This window comes from Cupressus sempervirens, chromosome 9 (assembly GCF_028749045.1).
Source record: "Cupressus sempervirens isolate cs-2001-9-10 chromosome 9, ASM2874904v1, whole genome shotgun sequence".
Lineage (NCBI taxonomy): Eukaryota > Viridiplantae > Streptophyta > Pinopsida > Cupressales > Cupressaceae > Cupressus > Cupressus sempervirens.
This window is the reverse complement of record NC_143126.1, coordinates 521549083-521566633: the sequence shown is the minus strand read 5'-3', so window position 1 is coordinate 521566633 and position 17551 is coordinate 521549083. Positions and strand designations below refer to the sequence as shown.

Genomic DNA, 17551 nt, shown 5'->3' with positions numbered 1-17551 from the left:
TAGTTATAGAGTTGTAAGTTTTTGTTAATACTTCATCTTTAATAGGATTTTTTTTTAATTTTTTACACATCTTTTCAATTTTAATCCTTAATGCACATATCATTTAAAAATTAAATGATAAAGCATTAAGATAATCATTTTAAATGATATGCCAACTTTATCATTTGAAAAAAAAAAAAAGGCGTCCACTTGTACACCCCCCCACCAATCTTGGTGTACTTACCTGGAAAGCAATGAAAATGTGGGGAATGTTAATTATCATCCCACAAAGATGAAGCGATTTACTTCATTTGAGTAAAATAGAATATAGGAAAATCCCTGCCTTAGACAAAGTGGAAGTTATGAAGATGGGTGAAAGAAATTGAATTCTTCATGGAGATGGAAATGGCTCCACAAAAAGAATGATAATGACAACACAAATCCAAGGAGTCGTTGCCCAAGTGGATTCATAAATGAATAAAAAATAAGCAAACAGTGATTTCATCCAAACTAATTTGGAGCAAAACAAAATCTATCAAAAGAAAAAGTGAGGAATAAACTCTTTCCCTCCATATATAAAGTCGTTTCACCAACAAATAGTTTTAATAAAATAACTTAAGTAAATTAAAGAAAATTCAGACTTCCCAGACATAATTAAATCAATTCCAATTAAATGGAATTTAGCGAGGGCTAATTAGTTGGCAATAAAATTAAATCTCCAAATAATTAAAATCAACATTTTAATTCTAACTCAACTGTGACAATTGTGAGAACCTTCAATGCATAGACACATACTCGTCTATCATAATATGTAATTAAATTTTAATTAACCAACACATAGTAGAGGGATGACATAACGATTATGGATACACCATCCATATAGGGACAATATTGGCCAAAACATAAAAAAAGTTTGTGAAACTACCTCGCGTGTCATTGCCTGAAACAAGAACACACTCAAACCTAAAGCTCAAGTAGAATAGTGTCTAGTACTTGTTTACTAAAGCATGCAAAAATGGTTGCATGTTTAGTAGTGATAAGATAAGCCTAATGGAACACTAATGCTCTAGTAACTATAATGTCTTGGCCTAGTCATTCCATATTTTAATCCTTAATGCACATATCATTTAAAAATTAAACGATAAAGCATTAAGATAATCACTTATGGCACTATGAGCATATATCAATAAAAGTTGGCAATTAACACAACCAACAACTTATAAGACATAATATAACAATGAATCAAATATAACTGTTGTAATATATTAAAACACAATGTTCTTGAATGTAAAAGATACCATATATTATCATAAAGCATCATGTCATATGATCAAAATGGTTAAAAACAATATAATATAATCATATAAATTAGCAATGATATGGTAACCAAAATAATGCATTGTCATTGAATGCATCTCATCATGCGGGTAATCACAACATAATAACAAGAGCCTAACTTGAATCAAAATAACATGGAACAAAATACAACCACATAAAGTACTACATCCATTTTAATTAATCTAATATCTTTTGCACAAGTGGTGTTACATGGAATATAGATTAAAAAAATAGAAGTGGATAGAGGATATCAGGGACAAAAATAAATAAATAAACGTGTTTAAATGGGATATTAATTTCAATTTCATCATAATTAATTTGATATCTTTTATACAAATGGTGTTTAGATACTTATAGAATTATGTTATGTTTTTTAAGGTTTACATTAAGCAACTTTGATACAATTTGCATATATTATATGATTAGTGTGTCTCAACATCTCATAACAGTTAATGTTCTACTTAGCATTCATTGTATTTAGGTGATGCTCACAAGAGTGTAGCATCAAAACTTCTCGATTGTAGTACTACCTTAGTTTGAGCACACTGAACCTTAGAGTTTCCTCGTAATCACGTCCACTTAGCTTGCTAGCACATTTCCAAAACCTTCAAAAACCAATATGCTTTATGAATTAGTCATTATAGAGATCCCTAGTTCATTGATTTTTAAACAATTGTGTTTCCAATAATTCTTTGGTAAGCATTACAAGAGCACACAATTATGTATCTAATCAATTTACATTGCCTTGCATGAATTCACAAAGTGACCTATGAGCATAAATCGTCTATTTAACAATCATTACATCTAGGTAATGTTCATAAGAGTGAAACATTAGACCTTCCTTGAAGGCCACACCATCTATACACTATCCTCACTCACACTTTTTGATCATAATATTCCTCTACAATCAAGCCCACTTAAATGCTATCACATTGTGCCTTATGAACTGTTTGTGATAGAGATCCCTAACTCAAACAATTTTAATATTTATATTACCGATTCCATAACATACCAAATTGTGTGATGATTTTATTATCATTCATTATAGAGATCTCAAGTTCATCCATTTTTATTCAAGTAATGCTTCTACAATATATCAAATTGTGTGATTTTCATAGAATTTCATGTACATATTTTCAAGTCAATCTTTATCAACTCATAATTTAGAATGGTAGTTCACAAGGATCCATCTCGCATCTTCCAAGACCAAGAATGGTGCATTTAACCCTTAATACATTTAGATGACGCACACAAGGGTTAAGTGCCAACATTTTCAAAAAGGTTTCACGTCCAATGCTATTAAAAATCATGCAATTAACCATGGATTTCCCTCCACAAACAAACCCAATTAGTTGTTAGTCTATTTGTAGAAATTCAAAAAATTATTGCGCCTTTGAGCAATTTGTAATAAAGATTGAACAATCATTCAATTTTATACAAGTGTGCTCATATTCGTTCTTTTCTAGGGTAATATTAAAGCATATGTCCATGTATGTGAATGGTTATCTAGACCCCCAAAACTTTATGAGATTAAGATTAGGGTAAACAAACTCGACTTAGATTTGACTAAACCAAATGAAACTCCAGATATGGTCCAAATTTCAAAAAATTAAAATGATTGATACAAAATTGAGACTCAAGTAAACATGATTTTATAGAAGTGGAACAAATTAACCTTATTTTTTCATATGTATTAGAGAAAGTGGAAACATAATTTATTGGTCAGTTTATAGGGAATCAATTACTCATTGATCCATACTTCACAAGTATGATTTATACAAATCCATCTCTTACAAATATGATAGGTGTGCTCAATACTCATTTACATTTAAATGTGCTCAGTACTCATTTGCATTCAGGTAATGCTTATAAGAACAAAGCATCAAAATTTTCTGAAAAGTCATCCATCTTAATAAGTAACTTTTTATCATTTGTCTAAATCCACCAATATTGTACCTTATAAACTATTCATTAAAGGACACCTTAGCCTCATCATACTTGTCAGTAGATCAATAACAAAACCTAATTCCACAGATTTGCACTTAACAAATCATGTGCAGAGTTGTCCATAATCATATGAAGCATCGATGCTTTCAGCCTTCAAACTAATCATGACATGATTTACACAAACCGATATCCCATATCTCATCAGCATGGATGGTTTGTTTAATACTCATTTACATCGGGATCTTGCAAATAAAAGCAGTCAACCAAGCAATAATATGTGTAAAGTACTTAGTTACTCACCTCGCAGATGCAATTCTAGTGGCATACCTGAAAAAATTCTTCTCGTCATATAACAGTAGCCAGCCCAGACACCTCCTCAAAAATAGAGCTGCTGAATAAACTCCGATGCTTTAGACTATAGACTCCTTTTCTGGCATCACCAGAAGCCCCCACAAGAGCAAAGTCCATTTTCAAAATGGTGGAAACGATTCAGATCTCGTAGAACAATTACCCGTTGAGTAATCTTGGAAATAAACTTAATGGCATTGTGGCAGTCACCACACACACGAATATTATTTATAACTCGAATAGGGGCTCCAAAAGGACTGCTGATAAGTCCAAAAGCAATGGCTAGCTTCTCACTGTGGTAGTTAAGAGAATGTTCCTTCTGCTCTAAATCCACATCACGCAGGACAAAACTTGTGTCAGGCATATACCCTTGCTCCTTTATCTGAATACTCAAATTGTCCAATTTTGTACGGATTTCATCTATTTGTGGGTGATTTTTATCTCCTGCTGCAAAAGAATGCACCTTATTCTTGACCTCAATCCAGCTCAGTCCCGGTTCCTTTTTCAGTCCTTTGTCATCCATCAACTTTCTCACATCTGCTGCATCAGACCACCTCCCAGCTGCAGAATAGATGTTTGCGAGAAGCACATGTGTTGCATCGTTATGCGGATCCAATTCTAAAGCATGTTTGGCTGCATTTTTTCCCAACTCCATGTTCTTATGGATTCTGCAGGAAGCAAGTAAACTCTGCCATACAGCAGCCCCAGGCTTCACTGGCATTCTTTCTATGAAGTCCTCTGCTTCATCAAGGTGTCCCGATCGGCCAAAAAGGTTTACCATGCAGTTATAGTGATCCATTCTTGGGGGTATATGGTAATCTTGAATCATGGAATCAAAATAGCGGCGTCCCTCATCCACTAAACATGCACGGCTACATGCAGAGAGAACGCCAATAAAGGTAATGTGGTCTGGCTCTAAACAAAACCCTTTCATATTTTCAAATAGTTGGATGGCTTTTTCACCATGTCCATGATAACCATATCCTGCAATCATTGTATTCCACGAAACTAAGTCATGATTGGGCATTTCTTCAAATACATTCCGGGCATCTTCTATACTCCCACATTTGGCATACATGTCAACAAGTGCATTGCCCACAGAAACATCCAACGAAAATATAGTTTTGCTGATATAAGAATGCAATTGCATGCCCTGTTGCAAAACTGCTAGACTGGCATAGGCTCGAAGAATACTTGTGAGAGTAACTTGGTTTGGCTTCATTCCTGCCTCCTGCATTTTACTAAACAGCTTCACCGCCAATTCACTATACCCAAGCTGCACGTACCCAACAATCAGTGTATTCCAAGAGACCTCATTTCGGTCTGGCATTTCATCAAAAACGTTCAAAGCATCTTCTATAGTAGTACACTTGGCATACAAGTCAATAAGGGCGCTACCCGCAAAAGCATCCAACTCACATCCAATTTTGATCATGTGGGCATGGGCTTGCTTGCCTTCTTTTAAAGCATGGAGATTAGCACATGAATGAAAAACGCCAGCAAAAGTGAATTGATCCGGTTTTGCTACTGCTAGTTGCATTTCACTAAATATCATCAAAGCCTCTTCACACTGCCCATTCTGAGTACATCTCACAATCATGTTAGTCCACAAGACCGTGTCCCGTTCAGGCATTTTGTCAAATACATCAAAAGCATTTTCCATTTGCCCACAGTTGACATAAAAATCAATAAGGGCAGTTCCCACATAAAAATTTGATTGGTATTTACTTCTAATAATTTGGGCATGGACTTGCCTACCTATTCCAATAGCAAGAACGTCAGCACACACCTTAAGCATGCTAGAGAAAGTAAACTGGTTTGGCTTATTGCCTGCCGCAAGCATTTTCCAGTAATGTTCCATGGCTTCGTCCGCAAACCCAGCCAGAGCATACCCTGCGATTATAGCAGACCAGGAAACCATATCCGGCTCAACCATTTCATCAAATGCTTTGCGCGCATCCCCTACATTCCCACATTTAGCTAACATGTCAACAAGGGCACTCCTCACAAAAACATCCGAATCAAATCCAACCTTAAAAATGCAAGAAAGAAGCTGTTCACCAAATTCCAGAGATCCCAAACTAGCACACGCTTTGAGAACGCACGAAAAAGTAAATTGGTTCGGCTCAATCCCCACTCTCAAAAGCTCCCTAAACAGCCTCAATCCTTCATCCTCGTAACCCTGCTGACAATATCCTCCTATCAAAGCAGTCCAAGAAACCAAGTTTCGTTTGGATATTTTGTCAAACACTTGGCGTGCATCTTCGATAAATCCATTTTTGGCATACATGTTAAGAAGTGTATTCCACACTACCGTATCCATATCATTATCACTGGATTTTATCATCTGGGTGTGCACCAATTTGCCTTTATCTAAAGATTCCGTGTTTGTGCATCCCTGCAGGAGACGAGCATATGTGTACGAATCAATTGGATTGCGCTGTCTTTTCATACGAACAAAATATTCCCATAGCTCATTCGCATTCTGGCATCTCTCTGTGAATTTCTTATTTCCAGGATCACTTCTCTCAACATCTAAGCTCGTGGTATTAATGAAATAAATGTGTGAATTGGAACAACATACTGATCGGAGAAGGGTTTTGAAGCACGACTGCTTCAGCTTGATCATGGTTTTCGATTACATTTCATTGGAAACAATGTTCTTTAACAAGTAAAATTGTTGGTTTAATGTATGTGACATTGTTGATTTGAAGTGATATATTATGTCTGATCCGCCCGAGACAAAGGGCAGAGCGAGGCAGATCTTGAGTTTTCCCATTACAGAACATATGGCAATAATTATCATTGACACCATGGATTGCTCTTTAAATCCTGACGATAGAGGAATTCCAGCTCAAAATAAAATCGCGATTTTCCTTTCTGTCTCGGTAATTCATTCACCATTACTGTGCTTGGACGAGTGAAACCGCTACCTGCTGAGCTCAACCTAGGTTATATTACTGCAAAACAGTCCTTGCTTCTGTATTGGGCTCATTTTTACATGCGTTAATGACTTAGGAAGAGGAGAGGAGCCTGAGTATTAATGGAATTATCTCATTCTCATTATCTCGTTCTCTCAAGTGTGCGTACATATCTGATCTTTTTAGGTAAGGGCCTGTTTGGCAGTGGGAATACAAGCGGAATAGGCATATGTAAATTCTTAAAATTTTGAATTCCTCGTTTGGATGCTCCAAAACAGAATTGGAATACGAAGTAAAATAGGAAAATGTATTCCAACTTTCGCCATATTGATCTTTTTAGGTAAGGGCCTATTTGGCAATGGGAATACAAGCAGAATAGGCATATGTAAATTCTTAAAATTTTGAATTCCTCGTTTGGATGCTCCAAAACAGAATTGGAATACGAAGTAAAATAGGAATACGTATTCCAACTTTCGCCCAAAAATGGGGTTTTGCAATTCCACTCAATTAGGTTTTATTGGAATACGTATTCCTATTTCACTTTTATTTATTTTAGAAAAAATAAATTTTGGGGTCCGCGAATTCCCATCAAATATTTACTGAACCAAACAGAGAACAGGAATACGTAGCCCCATTTTTTATTCCAGAAGACGTATTGGTTGCAAACATAGGAATTGAGAATTAGAATAGAAAATTTGAATGAGAATGGAGAATGAAGAATAGGAATGGAAAAATGCAATCCAATCTTGTTTATCCCTTGTTTGGTTATGCAAGCTTAAATTGGAATAGGGTTAACTTGCAATTGGCACCATTTGAAAATATTTTTGAAAATGCAATCGACGCCATTGGAAAATCGCTAAAATATTTGAAAATATTGAAAACAAAGTTCCAGCGCTCACCCCAGGTCAAAGCGGATTTGAAAATTTAATCAAATTTGAAAAAGTTAAAATGAATGCAAGAATAGCAACTCCAATTACAAGTATTTTTTGGAATGGACAAAAGCTCATTTTGGGGCTAAAATAAGAATACGTATTCCTATTCCCTATTCCTATTCCATGCACCAAACAAAGAATACAAATCATATTCTAATTTCCTATTCCTATTCCGATTGTATTCCAGCAACCAAACGGGCCCTAAAAGAATTTACTGGCTAGAGATTCTTATTTTGGAGAGTAGTTTTTCTCTATAAATTTGATAATGTATCTACGTAAGCATTCTTAATCTTTCTTCTTCTTCTTTTTATTTCTGTTTTTTTTTTTTGAAAATAGAGAGTAATTAATCATGTACTTACAATTTAGCAAGTAGCTTTTACCATGTCTAAATTGATAATGCATATATATTCATATTAAATATGATGGTCTAGAAAAGTCAAAATACATGTATGTTAAAATATATTCAAATTCATAGTCTATGTTTTATTTGTTAATGTGTCAACCAATTATTTTGAATGATCATAATGCTTCTAACTATAGTGTAAAATATGATGCTTACTTCATCATGCTTTGAAAAATATGTTGGCTACTTCTCAATAGACATACATGTTAATCATAACACAAATTTATGTAGAGAATGATCATTATCCTACCTCACGCCTCTCAAAATTTTAATGGTATATTAATACTTGACAAAAATTGTAGCATGTTTTGTAAGTGAGTTGTGAGGTTAAAGTTATTGTTTGGGGTTTGGGATAGTAATGGTGAATGTGTTGCAACTTGTTATATGAGTAGTGATCATTTTGAAGTGGTTGCATGTGCGTGCCTAGAGAGGGCCTCAAAGTCATATGTTAGATCCACTAAAAAATGGGAGCAAATTATTTGTTTGCATACAATTGATTATTCCTCATAACTATTACACTTAAATTCACTCATATTTGGGAATCTTTTAACAATAGGTCACAAATTTTAATTTTAAACTTCCATAGATAAAAGTTTGATATTTCAAATTAATAAGTACAAGGCTTATCTTAGTTGTAACTATGTATCAAATTTGAATTTTGAACCATGAACCTAATAATTAACCTCACTAATTACTTACTTCATTCTTGCATGATGTGCTTACAACTATAACTCTTACCTCTAAAGACCATACAAACAAATAAATGTAATCTTTGCTTTACTAAAAAATGTCATTGAGGAGCAACAAAGCTTATATTCACAATTATATCTTGGCTTCAAATTTCATCTCTCTTTATGAAAAATAAACTACCTAGTAACTCCAAAGCAACCCCTCTTCTTCTTTGATGCCTCTCTCTAATATTTGATATATGTCAATCTAATAAGTTTTATCCCTAGGATTTGTTGGAAAGTGATCCAGGGCTAATGTAACCTCAAACCTCATTAGACTTCCACTTTCTTTTCCTTAGAGTGAATGTCATAAGTATCTCCTAATATCAATCCTACTTCTTCCCCAAAGTCACTAGTGAATTTTCAAACTTCATTCCTCTAACAAATGGCAACAATTGTCCATTCTCCCCAATCCCTACTCTCCATCATTTCCTCAATAATATTTTATTTTTCACGTTTCTCATTCGAATACAGTTTTTCCTCACAAGAATCTAAAGATTCTAATAACCATAACTCTTGTAAAACAAGAGCATATGTCCCACTTCCTTAATCCCTAATCCTTGGTGTCTATCATTGTTACCATGAATGTTGATGGTATTCCTTTGGGGAGTATCCTAAGCATTGCTAGAGCATGTGGAGATGGATAGTGTGATTGACATGTTTCATTCATGATTGTGTTTATCATTGATGACAACATAGTATGGTCTCTATGAAGACTGGTAGAGTAGAAGATAAAGATTGAGGTTGTATGAATAGATGATTGATGTTCAGATGAAGTGTGGTTGAGGACGTGTTCTACACTATTACCTGATGACGAGGTTAAGTGTGCATGAAGTAAGTTAAAGACATATAAAAGATATGCTTGATTTATAGAGAGCAGTACACAAATAGAGTATCTAAGAAGCAGATTTTGATGAATGGATTGTATCTCCTAATAGAGATGGAATCATGATATGTGAAGCTAGATATTGATAGAGGATAGTCTAATGATGATGTTAGTAAGTGCGCAACATCTGGAATCACATGTGTGAGAAGTTGTAGATACTATGAGCCAATAGTGTTCTATAATTACGAAATAATTAATTATCTTAATGTGGTCCTATTATAATTAATTGGGAAAGCCTCAAGACCTACTCAAGTAATTGTTTTGAGGATGTGGTATAAATGAAGGTTAATTTCCTTTTGGTAAAGTATGAATTATGTGTTGTGATTAAGGAGTGAGAATAAGAGCAGAGTATTTGGTAAATGTGAGTAAGCGATCTAAGGGATTATTGGATGCAAAGTTGGGGATTTGGTATCAGGATTAAAAGAAGAAGAGCATTTTGGTTGATAGGATAGAGGAAGAGGAAGTAATAGTATGGTTCATTTCTATTATTCTTCAAGGAATAATACAAAGATCATTTGGACAGTGGGTTTATTGGTCTTGTCCCTGAAGTTGTTTGGACAATGGCTCCATCTATCTTCTACAACTCCTAATAGTGTTGGCACAACTCCTAATCGGGTTGGAATCTCCTAACAAGGATTCAAAGTCTCCTAATAGAGACCGATGTGTACTAAATGTTTTTATTGACTCCTAACAGGGTCCATCCTCTAACAAGGAATATTTATATTAGTACATAATTTTTTTCATTCCATCCCCACCTAGGTTTTCCCTCTGATCAAGGGTTTCCCTAGTTAACTAGTTAACACATGATCTGGTGTTATTGTGTATGAGTATCTTGTTATGTTTGTTGATTATATTACTCATAAGCTTAAGGAATAATAAGGTTGATAATGCTGCAATAGTTGGATAACTAATTCCCCCCACTTCATTTATATTGGTGTACTTTACATTCTAACAATTGGTATCAAAGAATCAGGTCCTTGAAGAGAAAGCTTAGTAGCTTTGGGAGATCAATCTCAAACCAATTCAGAAAACAAAGTCCTAATTTTGATGGAATCAACTATGACAACTAGAAGGAAATGATGAAGACTCATCTGCTATGTATGGGTACAAGATATTGGCTTTTGACAAAGAGTAATAAAGCCATTGTGGAAGAAGGCAAGCTTGAAAAATACAGTGAAGCAGAAAGAGATATATTTATGTACAATATGCAAGCCAAAGAATCCTTTCTAAGAGGTCATCTTGAAAATGAATACAGTTACATAAAATCACTAGAAACATCTCATAAGGTTTGGAAATCTTTAGAATCTACTTTTGAAGGAGACAAACATGCAAAAAGAGTAAGATTACAGAATTGGATATGTCTATTTCAAGATGCTAAAATGATGGAAGATGAATATGTGAAAAGCTATATTGATAGGATATCTGAGATTGTTGCAGGAATCAAATCCTGTAGTGGATCCAAGGAGAAAGATGATATTGTGTGTAATTCCCCGCCCAGAGATCCTTGGAAACAAGGATTCAAATCAAGCCAACATATTTTTTTTTTTTACAAGTATGAATGCACAAGACAACATCATACATGGATCACAAAGATCACAATGGAAGACTTCAACACAATCTCGGCAACCAACGAATCTTCGAACGCCACTACCCAACTGACACACCCAAACAAAAGCCAACAACCACCACAACAAGATGAGGGCACAAGAAATGACCACTCATCAACAAAACACCAAGCTGGGGTGAAATGCAAAATCCTGAAATTTGGCTAAGCCTAAAATCCTGAAGCCCTAAAAATTGGCTAAGTCTGGATTTCTGAAGCCCTAAAATTTCCTAGAATCCATAACTTATCTCCGGGAGGTCTGAAACCTATCTCAAACGATTTGTCGCATATATTAAAATATATCTTAAGTATAAGGAATTCAACTTATACTTAAACGATATATTTTAAATCCCGAAGGACTACAACAAAAATCCAAAAACTGAATTTCAAAAAAAACCTCCTGAATTCAAAATGCAACAACATAGGCTTGAAGAATGCCCAAAAGGGTATCCAGATCAACTCTCAAAAAGATCAAAACACTACAAAAAAAGTTCTCGCTGTTGGCACACGCAGGTTTTAACCAAAAGGCGTGCGACACTTTTCACTAAGGGAGGGTGACACTTCTCCCTTACTGCATGCGACACTTCTCAAGAAGGCGTGCGATACTAGAAAAGTATCGCGCAAAATTTCTCATAAAGCCGTGCGACACTCTTCCAGTGTCATATGACACTTCTCCAGTAATGTGTGCGACACTTTATAGTATCATACGACATTCTTTCTATGGGCATGCGATACTTTATCAGTGTCGCACAATGCTGAACAAATGTCGCCCGTAGAAAGTAAAAACACTTCCAGAACTCAAAAACAGAGAAAAAACGACAAAAGAACCTCCACACCGGGGAGTACCGGATCCACAAAGGCTCGAGGAATGAACACTCGAGTGCAAGAACAACACAGAAAGAAGAACACCAAACCATCAAAACTATAGCAGCAAAGAACATAGTGAATTAAACATCGCAGAGAACAAAAGCATCATTGCAATGAACAGAAATACATCTCAAGAACAAAACAACCAAACTAAGTACGCGGTTCCTCCCAACTGTCAATAGCATCATAAGACCATCGTGGATCCTAGCCATCCCCCACGCATAACATCCCAAGCCACTGACCAAATCATCGGTATTGTCGTAATAGGGACATCACTACTAAAAACCTGCAACAATATAAGCACAAGGAAATCTAACATGCTAGTAGTAAAGCATAAGATAATCCTACAGTAGATAACATCACCTATCACATGCTAAACAGCAGTAAGCAACAGATATACTACTAAAGCAAATCACATCATCTAATCATATGCTAAACATCATAATAAGGGAATGCGCCAAATAAAATAACATCATCTAGACATGATATACAAGCATCCCAATGAAAGCATAAATCACAAGAAAGCATACTCCGAAACCTGAAGTACCAAGTGAAGACATCCAACAACGGTCGCACTAGGACAAAAGATCATCTCTGTACACTGATCCCTAGCAGTGGTAAAGGTAGCTACGCCTCCCAACCACGTGGAACCCGTAGGTCCACACCCGTCGTGCTGATGGAGATAATGATCCAACCAAAAACACACAAAAGAACATCCATGGCTAACACTCACGCCAGACAGTATGATGGCTGCAACCAAGAACCTAAGACAATGCAAGGAGTACAGGTCCTGGTTAGACACTCAAAAGGCTACTAAGTAGGGGCTGACATCCTGGAGAGTCACTTGGCATCGAAAAGCCCAAGCTCAGATCGTGTGTCCTCAAACTTAAACGGGTGCTCACACATTATATCCTCGAACTTAATCGGGTGCTCACACATTTTACTTATCTTAAGTTTTATTAACAATCACACATTTTATTTAGTTATCACTTGCTTAAAACTTCTTATCCTTCGTCAACCTCCAGTGCCATGAATGCCGAGCTGCGAGATAGAAGCCCCCTCCAGATGCTACCCTACCCTACCCATGCTCATCCTACAACAAGTGCCCATGGGCATGCATACTCCCATCCCAACCCCAAATGATCATAACTTTTGGCAAATCCACGGAAGATCGAGCCTCGCAAGTCACCCAACAAATGTACGCGCACGTACTCGTGTGTGGCACACCACCATCACGAAGATCATAACACAAGGACAGGAATGAGAACATAATGCAAAGAAAACACCCAACTGAAAGCAACACAGGAAGGACAGATTCTACATGAATCCCAAAGCCGATAAAATCATACATTATGAAATCACTCAACCAGCCTCAATCCGAGAGTATGGATTCTACACGAATCCCAATGATGTAACAAGACCAAACATCGTGAACTCACTCAACCAGCCTCAATCCGAGAGTATAGATTCTACACGAATCCTAGTGTTCACGAAACAAAAGCAAAGGTCTAACAAAACCCATAACAAGTATAAAATCACTCAACCGAACACAACGTCGGGAGTATGGATGCAACACACATCCCAATGCAACAAAAAGGTACAAAAGTGGTCTGACTGATCTCCAAATGGATCATCAAGGTCCACGACCCACATTGTGCCAAGAAAACTCAAGAAAATAGGGTGGCACGCAAAACGAGGTAAAAACTCCAAAAATTTGGAAAACTTCAAAATTAAAACCCATTTGGCCTTTGGGTTCAAAAACCCCAAAAATCCAAAAATAAATGGAATCGGACACCATATGCAAAAACGACCAGCATAACAGTGCAAAATCCCAAACCCTCATCCCAAAAAATAGGGAAATATTCATACCTGCCCAACCGGGTAGAACTAACATACAGAAGCGGAGGGGAACACTAGTTCTCAGCCTCCAAACAAACAGCTACCAAAAACAAAAGCTGAAATGAAGCAGAAACAATAAAACGGGAAAGCCCTACCTCACAGCCAAAAGGGCAAAATGGGAATCTGAATCATAAAATAAATATCCTGCAAAAGTAGCTGAAAATTGTGGCAATCTAAGGTTTCCCCGAGCTGGATCCAACGAGCCTGACCTCGTGACGATCTCATGCCCGTAGCTCCCACAACGAACAAAACAGTAAATCCTCATGAAGAGGATTTTGGGTTTTACTCTCCAACTTTCCAATTTGAAAGTGAGAAGTGAGGAATTAAATTCCTTTTTGGATACTTATTCACTTTTCGGGTGAATAATCGATTAGGGCATTTAACTAGCCAACCTAGTTAACCCCCGAATCAACCCAAACGAAAATAGGCTATTCCTATAAATAGGAATTCATCTATGGCAAAGCTGCCAGAAAAAAAATAAATCAATTAAAAAGCCTGAAAACCCAAAAACACAGAAATCACCTTAACAACTTTCGCGACAATGAGAACCTCTAAATGCACAAACACGCTTACTGGTCTAATCACATAATGCAAATGAGTTCGAATTTAATAATCACCAAAAGGTTTAAATTAAACATTTAATTAAGGATACGTCGACCATACAAAGACGACATTGGTAAAATATGAATGGTTGAATCACTAACTCCATGTGCCACTGCCAGGGATATAAATCCTACACACTAAACAACACGATCAAGTGCAATTGCATATAATAACATAGCCGAAGCAATAATGTGTTAAATCACCTAATTTAACCATTTATTTAATTATATTAAAATAATTTATTTACATCACTCACGTTCGCATAAAGCATAACAACGCAGGAATGAAGTAAATAACCATAGCATTAAATCCATCACATAACATAATAAGAGATATGTCCAAATACCAGATAACCAGATAACATCATAAAACACACTGTCATCTCAAAATGGCATCATCATGCAATATGATTAACTGAACAACATAGTAGTCTAAAATCCATGATATTGGAATCAAAGTGTAGCATCTGACCCTCGGGTCTTCTCAAATGTAAACATAACATGAGTAAAAAATATCTCTCTAATCAGAAATATAACAAGGTAAATGCTTGCAACACATAACCAAATAAATCAACATGGACAATCCATTTCTAATCATTAATGCATTTAATAAAGATTGATTACTCTGCATTAAAAAGGCATTTAAAACACATAAGAAAACACAGTTATAAACATGACTAACCACTGCTATAGGAACTTAGTCCAGTGTAGCATGGTAAAAGAACATAGTGCAATCTCTGCACACATCTCAAAGTAATCACGGAACAACCTCATGATACCACATCGATCCTGGTAACCACTAGCACAAACCTTAGTGAACCAAAAATCACATCATAATCTCAAAGATCAGTCAAAAGCATAATCAATGCAACTGATAAAGAAACATAAATCCAAACACCTCAACGATGTAGACCACTTAGGGTCACAATCATGATCCATCACAACAAAAGATCAAGAAGGGTGCATCCATCAGGACGACTTACAAAAGTCAAATGGGAGAGGCACTACATTGTGTGGAAGATTTTGAAAACTTTGACACCACCATTCAAGCAAGTATCATAGATGATTGAACTATCGATACTTGCACTGAAAAGTTCACCAAGTTGACTTTGCTTGGAAGATTGGAAGTAAAAAAATCAAGTTTGAGATAGTCTAAATAATTGACAAGAGTGGAGATAGATTTTAGTGCCTTAAGTGTTCATCTTTTCTTGTCCAAAAATGCAAACACCCATGGAGATTATGCTAGTAGTAATAGATCTAGATCTGAAGAGGACGGAAAGATTGAAGAAGGTATAACCTTGCTTGTGAGAAAAGAACCAGATGGTAAGAAAATATTAAAATGTTGGACTTGTAATTAATTTGGTCATTATGCATCTAAGTGTCCTAAAAGAGAGAAAAAGTATAAGAGAAATTTCAAGCCTAGAAGACCTACAGATTGTTTGTATGCAAATGAGGATGATGAATCTGAGGAAAGAGATTAGAGTGAAACTGATGATGAATTAGGATTTGTGGCTATAAAAGAAGAAAGTAATGAAATTAAAATCAAAGAAGAGAAATATGTAGTTTCTCAAGTTGAAAAGAAATCTGATTGGACTATAGACATTGGATGTTCAATCATTTGATTGGTGATATGAACAAGTTTGTTAAATTCAAAAATCATGATGGAGGTATTGGTAGAGTTGGAAACAATGTGGATTGTCACATCACAGGGATGGGATTTATTACTCTTGATGGAAAAATTAACATTGTTGATGTTTACTTTGTTGATGGTTTAAAGCATAACTTATTGAGTACTGGACACTTGGTGGATAAAGGTTATCAATTGTAGTTTACAAAGAAGACTTGTATTACCAAAGATAAGGATGGTAAGCTAATAGGAATAGGCACAAGATCTAGAGGTCATGTATTTCAATTGAATCCTTCTATGATGACATGTTTGGTTGCTAAAGTGGATTACAATTGGTTATGACATAGAAGGTTCTTTCATATAAACTTTGATAACATTGTGAAGGCAAGTAGTACATTTGCAATCAGAGACTTGCCTAAAATTATGAAGCCTACTAATGTTGTTTGCAAAGAATGTAATAGCTAAATAGAAGAAGGTATCATTTCCTAGCAAGAAATTCACTACCACAGAGAAGCTAGAGATTGTTCATAAAGATCTGAGTGGCCCTACCAGAACAAGAGGATTCTATGGAGAAAGGTACTTTATGATTTTTGTTGATGATTTCACTAGAATGATGTGAGTGACATTTATTAAAACAAAATCTAAAGAATTTGAGAAGTTCAAGATATTTAAGAATAAATTTGAAAATGAATCTGGTGTAAAGATTAAATGTTTGAGATCAGATAGAGGTGGAGAATTTACTTCTAGAGAGTTTAACATGTTTTGTGAAGAAAATGGAATTAAGAGACAATTATTATCACCCAAGACCTCTAAGCAGAATGGGATAGTAGAAAGGAGAAACATAACAATACAAGAGGCAACAAGAGAAATGATGTATCCAAAGACCTTTTGAAGAGAAGTAGTTAATGCATCAATATACACCATGAATAGAGTACATATCATAAAATGTACAAATAAGACTCCTTATAAATTGTGGTTTAGTCATACACCCTTAGTGAAGTACTTTAGAATTTTTGGAAGTGTTACATAAAGAGAGATGATGATATTGGTAAGTTTGATCCAAGAAGCAATGAAGGTATGTTTCTTGGTTATTCATTGAAAAGAAAAGCTTAAAAATGTTTTGATCATAGAACGAAGACAATTTTTGAGTGTGAAAATGTGAAAATTGATGAAAAGTTTGGAGTTAAAGAGAGAATGATGGATTATAATTCTAATAAGGAAGAAGACAATCCTAGAATTGTTAGAGAGAATGTAGAAGTTTTCTTTGAGACTAAAAATGACTTGCATAATGATGTACAAATTATTGAACAAAGAGGAGAATAGAGAGATGAACCAAGAGAAGAAATAAGAGTTCAAATAGCAACTCCTACACCTAACAAGAACCTGACAAAGAGTCACCCTCCAGAGCAGATAATTGGAAGCAAAGAAAAAGGGGTGATGACAAGAAATAGAGTAAATGAGGAATTGTTTT

The 17551-nt window shown here is 35.5% G+C and overlaps 1 protein-coding gene across 2 annotated transcripts; it reads right to left on the bottom strand.

Moving 5' to 3' along the window:
- Positions 1-3201: 3201 nt before the first annotated feature.
- LOC149539641 (putative pentatricopeptide repeat-containing protein At3g13770, mitochondrial) lies at positions 3202-6677 on the bottom strand. Of its 2 annotated transcripts, XM_089800878.1 has the most exons (2): positions 5674-6677; positions 3202-5574 (listed from the first exon to the last, which is right to left on the bottom strand). In XM_089800878.1, the coding sequence occupies exons 1-2, from the start codon at positions 6239-6241 to the stop codon at positions 3701-3703; spliced, it is 2442 nt and encodes an 813-aa protein (XP_089657004.1). In that variant the 5' UTR covers positions 6242-6677; the 3' UTR covers positions 3202-3700. The 2 variants fall into 2 exon arrangements, with proteins under 2 accessions (XP_089657004.1, XP_089657003.1); XM_089800877.1 differs by having other exon boundaries at positions 3202-6677.
- Positions 6678-17551: the final 10874 nt, after the last annotated feature.

Coding starts and splice junctions, on each gene's coding strand:
- LOC149539641 (XM_089800877.1), bottom strand. CDS start 6,241: ATGATCAAGCTGAAGCAGTCGTGCTTCAAAACCCTTCTCCGATCAGTA.